Source organism: Ostrea edulis, chromosome 2, assembly GCF_947568905.1.
Source record: "Ostrea edulis chromosome 2, xbOstEdul1.1, whole genome shotgun sequence".
Classification (NCBI taxonomy): Eukaryota; Metazoa; Mollusca; class Bivalvia; order Ostreida; family Ostreidae; genus Ostrea; species Ostrea edulis.
In genome coordinates this window covers 10,614,382-10,624,625 of record NC_079165.1, presented here as the reverse complement: position 1 = coordinate 10,624,625, position 10,244 = coordinate 10,614,382, and the positions used below count along the sequence as shown (strand labels likewise).

The 10,244-nt window shown below is 38.1% G+C and overlaps 1 protein-coding gene across 2 annotated transcripts in view; it reads right to left on the bottom strand.

Moving 5' to 3' along the window:
- LOC125678963 (titin-like) overlaps positions 1–10,244 on the bottom strand; it is a 294,828-nt gene that overhangs the window by 206,943 nt on the left and 77,641 nt on the right. For both annotated transcript variants that reach the window (XM_056156077.1, XM_056156078.1), the window contains 6 exons: positions 9,982–10,177; positions 9,602–9,819; positions 8,900–9,322; positions 4,445–8,296; positions 3,934–4,106; positions 570–1,890 (listed from right to left, as the gene is read on the bottom strand). In XM_056156077.1, the coding sequence (XP_056012052.1) occupies positions 570–1,890; positions 3,934–4,106; positions 4,445–8,296; positions 8,900–9,322; positions 9,602–9,819; positions 9,982–10,177 (6,183 nt within the window). The remainder of the gene's footprint in view (positions 1–569; positions 1,891–3,933; positions 4,107–4,444; positions 8,297–8,899; positions 9,323–9,601; positions 9,820–9,981; positions 10,178–10,244) is intronic.

The window sequence follows — 10,244 nt, the reverse complement described above, 5'->3', positions numbered from 1 at the left end:
TTTTTTGATAACACTAATTGCCATCTGAAATTTCCGACAGTTCAATTAATTCAATTCTATTTCAAAAGAAATCAATCAAGCACATTTTACTTGTCATAACATTTGTAGTACTTTAAAATCTAAGATTTAAACTGAACAGGATTATACTAAATTGATGCTTAACATGTATTTTACGATGGGTATAGAGATGGGAATTTCTAGGAAGGAAATAGTGTGCTAAAATCATGGTAAACATCTGTGGAAAAAGGAGCACAACTTGTGGAAGGAAATTTGAAAAACTAGTGCATTGCAACAGCAAATCACAGGAAAGGGCAATAATATCACTTCTTAAAATATATCAGTAAATTCCTTTACATTCACTAATTACCTCAGAATGAGTATCTATATGTTATTACCATACCATGATGTAACAATATATAGTTAAAGAATAATCCTAAATACTTACAAAGAACAGTGAGGTATGATAAAATACTTACGAAGAACAGTGAGGTATGATATAATACTTACGAAGAACAGTGAGGTATGATAAAATACTTACGAAGAACAGTGAGGTATGATAAAATACTTACGAAGAACAGTGAGGTATGCTGTGGACTTTGCCTTTCCCTCTTTATTGGTGCATTCTACCCAGTATTCACCCTCGTCCTCTGGAAAGACCTGGTGGATGACCATCACACTTCTGTAGCTCTCCATAATTATGTCAATGTCCTCTGATGGCACAATCTCCTCTCCATCTAGGTACCATTTCACAATGATCTCTGCTGAGCCAGTAAATGTCACTTCAAGTCTAAGTGTAGTGTTCTCCATGACTGTAACGTCCGTTAAAGGAAGTAAGAATCTTGGTGCTTCATGCTCAGCTGCTGTTACAAAAATTGGTGTTTCTTTTCCTTCTACTGGAGTAACGGTGATTGTAATTTCTTCCTTGGAAGTCTCAGCAGGTTTCACTTCTTGTGATGCTTCCTCTGGGATTTCTGATGTTGGGGCTTCTTTTATTTCTGGGATTTCTTCTTCTGGCTTCTTTATTTCCAAGACAGTTTCTTCTGTTACCTTTGTCTCAGCTGGTTGAACTTCAGCAACATCAGTAAGTATGGGACCAGTTTCTGTTGCCTCCACTTCAACCTTGGATTCCAAAGGCGTCTTGGACTCTGTGATTTGTAGTTCATCTAGAACCTCAGAAGATTCCACTAGATCACTTTTTACATCTGTAACAGCTGACACCTCAGATTCTTCTAGCCTTTCAGAAACAATATCTGTTTTTGTTGCTACAGACTCTCTAGAGGACTTTTCAAGAGGAGTTTCAATTTCAGTTTCTTCTGTCTGTTTTGTTACTATTGAAGGTACTTCATCTGTTGTTTCAGTAAGATCTTTTGAAATAGGTTTAGTCTGAGATTCTGTTGTTTCTTTTGTAATCTTTTCCACATCCATTTCAACCTCAGATACAACTGATTCTTTACTTTCAGGTGCCTCGATTTCTGAAACCTCACTTTTACCTTCCTTTGCCATGAGTTCATCAGTTCTCACAAGCAGGATTTCTTTCTTTGGTTGAACTTCTTCCATTTCAATGGTTTTCTCATCTGTCTTTTCTGGAGCTTCAGATACAATTTCTGAAACACTAGTCTTTTCACCTAACAACTCAGATTGTGGAGCTAAGGATTCTTTAGGTGCAGAAGTCTCGGGTTGTGCTTTATCTTCTGAAACATAAGTTTGAGATGCAATTTGTTCTGGAACATCTGAAATTTCTGTTGGTGTTGTTTCCAGAGTGGTTTCTGTAAGAGGTTGGGATTTGAACTCTGATGCCTTAATGCCTGGCTTCTGAAGGTTTAGTTCAGTTTCAGCGAGTTGAGCAAACTCAGTTTCAGTTTCAGTAGGAGTTAGTTCTCCAGCTTCCTCCTGTAATAATGATACAAAGAGTATTATCAGTATCCTTCTATTTACATATCGTAATAAGAAACATAAATGTTTGTGAATATATAGCCCCCTTTCTTCCAAATGAAATCACATATATAAAACAAAGTGATATTTGCCTTTGATAGGGATCATTTCCTACTCATAATCAAACAATCAAATTGAATGAAGTTTGATAGCTATGAGGTAAAGTGTTCTCTAGACATTGGTCAAAAATCAGTTACATGTATATTACATGCATAATACAAGGCATCATGGTTTTTCACCTGAAAATAAATATGAGTCATCTACTGCATATTATAAACCCTCCCATGAAATACTGTATAACGGGTATTTTGAGTGGGTGGAAATTTTTGAGATTTGATCCCTAAGAAGCAGTAAATTATTTTTTGTGTTTCCAATTTCTTTGGTTGCATCATACCTATTTATCTATGCAAATATTTTGCAATTGTAATTTTTTCAGATTTCAAAAATCCGCAAAATTCTGCAAAAAATGAACAACCACAGAAAATACTCGTTATACAGTATTATGGCTATCAGGTAAAGATTTATTGGATGGACAGAGCAGAAAGCTTCCCACTCTTTGACCTTTTAACAAAAAAATTCAACAAGTCATCCGCTATTCATGATTAATTTGCCCATGAAGTCTTCTGACTATTGGGTAAAGAATAATCTAGTTAATAAATGGACAGAACAAAAAGCTCCCCAACCTTTGACATAAATTCAACAAGTCATGATCAATCTGTCAATGATGCTTCATGACTGAGTTCTTGGGCAGACAGCAATTATGATGTATGCCTAATAAAAAGCTGCATAACCTTTTGACCTGAAAAGGTCATCAGTGATGATCAATCTGACTATGAATGAATTTCAAGTAAAGAGTTCTTTAGTTATTAGTCCAAAAAAATTTAGTGTATGCAGAGAAGGATTGATGGTATATTATTCAATGTCTGGCTCAGAATTTTTCACTCATATGGAGACCTCCACAGAGAAGGAAATGCCCATGACCTTTGAACTGAAAATCAATAAAGGTGGCCTACACGTCAAGACCAAACTGCCCATGAAGTTTGATGTATTATACCAATAAGCAATTTCCGATATATCAGCTCTTTTGTGATGGAGGTACGTTCAGTATTCTGTTGAACGCTTTGGTGGGTACAAGATGTATACTTACAGAATAGACTGGCTATGTAAATAGGATAAAAGTTCTGAATGCGTCAATTTTGTTTATATCAGCCGTTGGTATGCATCAAATTGACCATTTTAAGAATAATTTGTTTGAATTAGGCCATAAAATTGAATATGAACTTATCATTTATTTCCTCTGCTACACGAGTGATACTTTTTTCAAAGAGAGATGATGATTATTGATTTTTACTTAAGCTATTTTATTATTAAATACTCATAAACTTACTAAATTTGTGTGTCCATGCAATTCGGGTGGTTGCATGACGTCTGGTAATCATCCTTTAGGCAATATATGAACTCAGTGATAAGCATTTGTACCCACCGAGCGAATACAAGAACATATTTTGCACCTCATCGTGTGCAAGAGTTCAATGAAGGGAACTAACTATTGAGTAACTCGGAAATAGCGTATTGTTAGGCTGTTCTTTACATACTGATTTTGACTACGAATTATTCTGTGTACCTGATCAAGATACTAGTATAGGGCTCACGTCGGGTGTGACCTGTCAACAGAGGATGCTTACTCATCCTAGGCACCTGATCCCACCTCTGGTATACCCAGGGGTCCGTGATTGCCCAACTCTTAATTTTGAATCCCTTATAGGAGTTATGAGATCGATCACTGTTCATTATCTTCACCTTTTCAAGACGCAATGTCTACCACCTAACCAATGTCTCCCAACTAACCAATGTCTCCCAACTAACCAATGTCTCCCACCTAACCAATGTCTACCACCTAACCAATGTCTCCCACCTAACCAATGTCTACCAACTAACCAACCTAACAACATGTACAAAGCAATAAGATTGCATTATAACTGCTAGTTTTCTCGTTGATACCTCATCAATATCGATTTCCATCTTCTCCTGCATTTTTCTCATTTCCTCCAAAATTTCCTTTGGCAATGTTGTCATTTCCGAGTCGGATTCAGTCAGTGGTCTAGGGGATGCAGTGTCCAGTGACGACATCACTGAATCGGATGCTTCCTCAGTGTCTGGTACATATTCATAAGCTACAAAATATAATTCACTTACAGTATAAAGAAGAAATAATATTCGTGATTATTACACATAAAGTCTCTTACAGAAAATGATATTAGATTTATATTCATCATATTCGAAAACACACAACATATAAAGCATTTTCTTTAAAGTTAATTCAATGAAACGAGAATTTGTGCCTTTTCAGAGCACATACATAAATATACATGTACAAGCACATACATCTAATAGATAAAGCAAACAAGGACAGTGCATGCAGACTCAATGGAAGAGATGAGTTGTATTAGGAGTCAGTGTATGATGAGAACTGATGAGTAAGAACAAAGCCACATTGCAGACACTGTCTTACCTTCCACCTCTAAGAATCCTCTTGTGATTGCTTTGCCATAGGGGTTTATTGCTTCACAGCGATATTCTCCTGCATCTTGAGGAAATACTTCCACAATTAACAATGTGCAGGATCCACTCTCAATGTCATAAGTTAGTTTGAAATCCTGAGTTTCTGCTAGCTGTTTGTCATCATGGAACCAGGATATTTCAGGCATTGGTTCTGCAGTGACCTCACATCTGAACTTTGCCTCCTCTCCATCCATGACCTTGAGTGAGGTCAGGCCCCAAGTAAACATGGGAGCACTGTGACCTTCTGGAATTTCTACATCAAAGATTTCTCTAGTTGTAAAGCTTTCTTTCAAAGTAGTTTGCTCTTCCGTGACGATGATCTGTTTATCACTTTCAGGCATTTTCAATGTCAGCTTAACTTCTTTTTGAGGTTTTCCTTCTATTTCAAGGGTTATTTCCTCCATTTGTGTCTCTGGTGCATCATAGAAAATTTCTTCAGTGGAAGTCTTTGTTGTGCTAGTAGTTGTTTCTTTCATTTCAACATCTTCTGGAGAAATGTCCTCAGCGTGAATTTGAATTGTCATTTCAGAATCCTGCGATGGCTGCACTTCAAGTTCAGTGGTCTCAATTTCTGTTTCAGGAACTTGGAAAGTGAAAGATTCCATTATCCGTTCAACTTTTGTTGTTGTGCTTGTTTCATCTAATGATTTCAACTCATTCAAAGGTTCTTCTGTCAGCTGGAAAGTGGTCTCTTCAGTCTGTTGATCCTCGGATTCTGGGACTTGGAATGTGAAAGAATCAGACACAGTTTCTTGTGTTGTGGTTGTCTCCACATCTCTAACACTTCCTTCAACTTCTGACTGTTCAGGCAGCTGGAATGTCATCTCTTCCATCTGCATACCCTCTGCTTCAGGAACTTGGAAAGTAAATGACTCTTTAATGGTCTCTACAGTAGTTGTTGAACTATCATCTGGTGTTGCATATTGTTCATCCTCACTAATCTGGAAGGTCATTTCAAGTTCCTCTGAAGGTTGTTCACCAATCTGATATGTTACTACTTCCTGTTTAGCAGAATCGGGTGCTCTTTGATCACCCGTATCTATTTCATCCTGTTGGTCAATCATGAAAGTCTGCATGGTTTCTGGAACCTGTCTTTCTTGAAGTTGAAAAGTAAATTCAGCTCCTTCATCTGGTTGATTTTCAACAGCAATGGTAAATTCTTCTCTTGATGTTCCAATACTGATCGGTAGTTCTACAGTTTCTGTTTGTATCTGTGTATCTTTCTCCGATTCGAGTTTTATTGTCATTTCTGCAGATTCTGTGGGCTGTCCTTTGATCTCAAAAGAAAGTTCATCTGAATAGATCTGTGAAACCTCAGGCTTTTCTGTAACTTCTTCTGTTATTGTCATAGTTTGTTCCGTAACAGTGGTATCCTCTTGAACTGGTGCACTTAAAGCTGTGTCAAATTGAAAAGTCATTTCTACAGGTTCGGCTGGTTTGTCCTGGGTGACCTGCAATGTGACCTCATCTGTGTAAGTATCTGACACCTCTGGAAGCATAGATTCTTCTGTCACTGTTTTTATGATCTGTTCTTCTTGAGTTACTTCTGAAGTGATAGGAACAGTTATTTCATCTGTATATGTCTGGGAAATCTCAGGTTTTTCTGTAGCTTCCTCTGTTATTGTCATAGTTTGTTCCGTAACAGTGGTATCCTCCTGAACTGGTACACTTAAAGTTGTATCAAACTGTATAGTCATTTCCGCAGGCTCGGTTGGCTTTTCTGGAGTAACTTGCACAGTGATCTCATCGGTGAATGTATCGGACACCTCTGGAAGCACTTCCTCAGTCACAGTTCGTGTTACTTGCTCTGTATATGTTGTATCTGATGTGACTGGAACAGTTTGTTCAGAGTCTAACTGAACTGTCATTTGTACAGACTCTGGTGGTCTAGGATGAACATCAATCACAATCTCTTCTGACTCAACTTTCTCTGTTTCAGGTACTTCTACAATTTCTTGTTTCTCTTTGGTCACCTGTTCAGTGTACACTGTGGTTTCTTTTTCAGCCAAAGTTTCATCTCTTGGTATTTGGAAGGTCATTTCTACAGCCTCGGAAGGCCTCTCTTCTGTCTCATATGTTACTTTATCTATATGTACTTCTTCTGTTTGAGGAATCTTAAAGGTGAAAGAACCTTCAACAGATTCCACAGTCTCCATTGTTTTCTGATCTGTTGTCTCAGTTACTGTTCTTTCATCTAACTGAATGTTAACAGATGTGTCCTCTTGTGGCTTTTCTTCAGTCTCAATGACTATTTCCTTGAGTTCTGTTTCAGATGTCTCTGGCAGAACAACTGCTTCTTTCTCGGTAGTTTTAACAGTTTCAATGTCTGTTATCTTTTGTTGGATAGGCACTTGCCTATCTGATTTTTCTAATTGAATGTCAATTTGCATTTCTTCTAAAGGTTTTCCTTGCAGATCAAAAGTGACTTCATCTTTGTATGTTTCATGAGATTCTGGCAGTTGAAGTGTGGTTTCTTCTGTCACAGTTTCTGTCACTTTCTCCACAGATTTAACTTCAGTAACCTCTGGAAGTCTATCAGAGATGTCAATTTCAATTTCAATGCCCTCACTTTCCTCAGGTTCTTTAACAATTTCTATTGTGTCCCGTTCAGTTATATGAATTTCATCTACTGGTGCTTGGGTCTCCGACACAGGAGTTTCCTCAGGTTTTTCAGCTGAAGATTCTGGGACATCTTCACTTACAACTGCACTGGATTGTAAAGTGAATGTCATCTCTGTTTCTTCCATTACCTGGGGAGTGAAATCTACAGACATTTCTTCTGTTTTACTGTCACCTGGTTGGGCAACCTCTGGAGTCTGAATATCACCAATCACCATTGTGAAGGATGCATCAGTTGTATCAGTAGTATGCATTTCAGTTTCTGCAACTGGAGTTTCCTCTACTACAAGTTCTGAAACTTCAGATGGGACCTCTTGCTCTTTGTCAACCTTTTCAATAGTTGGTCTAACTTCCTCTATCTGTTCTTCAGTTGGTCGTGGCATATCTCTTACTTCAGTAACATCAACTGATTGTTCTTGGAGAGGAATGACAAATTCTGTCTGCTTTGGTTTCTGTTTCATGAAAGTCTCTTTGATTTCCACCTCCATTTTCTGAACAGACTGCCGTCTTTCCACTACTGTTGTTGTTTCAGTTTTTGTTGTTTCTGTTGTTGGTAACACAACTTGGAATTCTACATCTTGAGGAGCTTGATCTTGAACAATCTCTATGGTCTCTGTGTGCCTCTCAGCTGGCGATTCTCTCAATTCTGTGACTTTACGTTCCTCAGTCACAAGTTGGTGAGTGCTGGTTACTACTTCTGTTTTCTCTTGTTCGGGTAATTTTAATTTAAACTCCATCGGTCCGTACGCTTCCTCCTTTTTCATGGTGACAGTTGTTTTGTGCACTCCGTCTCCTTCCTTGATTTCAGGGAACACCTCTGGCTCTTCCTTTAACTCTGACATGACTTGTGTGTATGTTGTGGTCTCTGTTAGAACAGAGGTGGTGGTCTGAGGAATGGTTCTAGGAACTCCAAGCTGGATTTCCACTTGGACTGGGCCTTGTGGTTGTCTCTCCTGTTGTATAGGAATAATCCCAAATGATTCAGTGACCTTTGGTTTATGGTCCACCTCAATCATCTCACTATATTTGGTGGTTTCCGGGATCTCGGGGATTTCTTCATCTGTGAGCTCTGTAATTCTCATTTGAGACGTATGGATTTCATGAACAGGTTTGGGTTGGGTCATTTTTTGAACTTCAATGTGTGTTCTAGTGAATTCTTTGGTGGGGATTTCTTCTTCCGGTGCTGAAAAGAAGGATGGGAGTGTAAGGATAGTGATTATGCAGCAAGCTTGAGAGTGATAAAGTGCTTTAGAGTGATAGAGGAGAGACTATGTGAGAGACCAAGGGCTCTATTTACATCTATAGTTGTAGATTCAACCACTTATTTCAAACTAGTTTGTTCTAAAGTTTCCAAATGATTTACAATTACAAAAGCTAGGTTTATTTCAATTGTTTTACAGATACTTTTTCACGAATGCAAGTAAATGGATGATTTTGTTTTATTGAAAACTTTTAGTACAGTATTTAATGCCAATTTCTGAAACATGGACCATATTTAGAGCATCTTATAATGTGCAGGCAATTCCCTTCTTGGTGTTGGGCTAGAGAATATGCACAAAATATCACACAAAAGAAGTGCCAGAATAAACTATACTAGTATGCAAGGAAGAGAGAACTGTATGCATTATGATAGAATGCACTTCTAATGGCTATAGTCTAAAGAAGAACAGGATATCTATTCAAAATCAAAATAATAGGAAGAAACTAACTGATAAAGAAAAAATCTCACTGATAACAGTATATAATGTAAAAAACAAACTGAACTGCAAACATCACAAATACTTACAAATGACATTGAGTCGGCAAGTGGTGATGGTCTCCCCATATTTGTTCTTGGCTGTGCACGTGTATTCACCTTGATCTTCGGGGAACACTTCTACAATTACAAGAGTACTCTCCCCTTTGTTGAAGTCAACAGTAATCTGAAAGTCGGCACTGTTCATGATCTCTTTGCCTTCGTGGTACCATCGGATCCGTGGTGCAGGGAACCCTCGGAATCGGACCGTCAGTTCAATACGTTCTCCATCACGAATGGTGACTGGTTGGAGAAGCTCTGTGAATTCAGGAGGTATGATTTTGTCCTCTGGTAACTCATCCTCACTTGCACTGGGAGCGGTCTCATCTTCAGATACAGCATACTTTGGTATAGTTGTATCTCTCACTCTCTCTGGTTTATCTTCCGGTATTTCAAACTCCACTCGTCTAGTTGCTATAAGATAATAAAGATCATTATTTCTACACAAGAAATACACTGATAATCTACAGTAAGAACTGTCTTAGTGGGATTAATACATGACTGAGACACCAATGAATCTTTGTTACCTTGACCTTATTGAAATGACCTTCATTCAAGTCCATGACAAATCCCAAGGTCATTGGAATATGACAATGTAATGTTTGTACATTACAAAGTAATATTTCAAACTGGGACAGACAGATGGACACAGTGATTGTGTATTGATCAGTTAGACAGGTGAGTACTACTTACGAATAATATGGAGCTTAGTCTTGCATGTAACCACTCCTCTATCATTCTCTGCTACACAGATGTATTCAGCCTCATCCTCAGGACGAAGGTGATCAATGATAAGCTTGGTGACATTTTTCTCCGGAACAATCAGCGTTCTGTTGTCTGGGAGAATCTGTACCTCGTTTTTGTACCATGTGACCTTTGGTTGCGGTTCTCCTGCTACTACAACCTCAAGTCTGCAATTCAAGGTTTCACAATTACATTAAATATAAACGTGATACATCTACGAGTTTCAATTATTCATCCTTTATAGTGTACAGGGTACTCTATATTTGTATTGTATGTAGAATCTAAAGCAGAGTGCTTCAGACAAAAATTGTATAGGATCCTAAACTTACGTTGTGCTTCCTCCCTCTTTGGCTGTGATTTCAGTATCCAGTGGTTTCATGAATTGAGGTGGGATGTCCAGAGTAGTTTTGTACTGCTCCTGGGTCTCTAACACAGCTGAATCAGTGAAATCCTGAGTCAGTGTGAAAGTCTCAGAAACACTGGTGTCTACTTGGGTCCTCTTGTGAACCTCCTCATCTGGCATGGCTACAAAATCAACATATCTCAGTACTATGTCAATGATTTTAATGACTTGCTAGAATTTTTCTTTTGA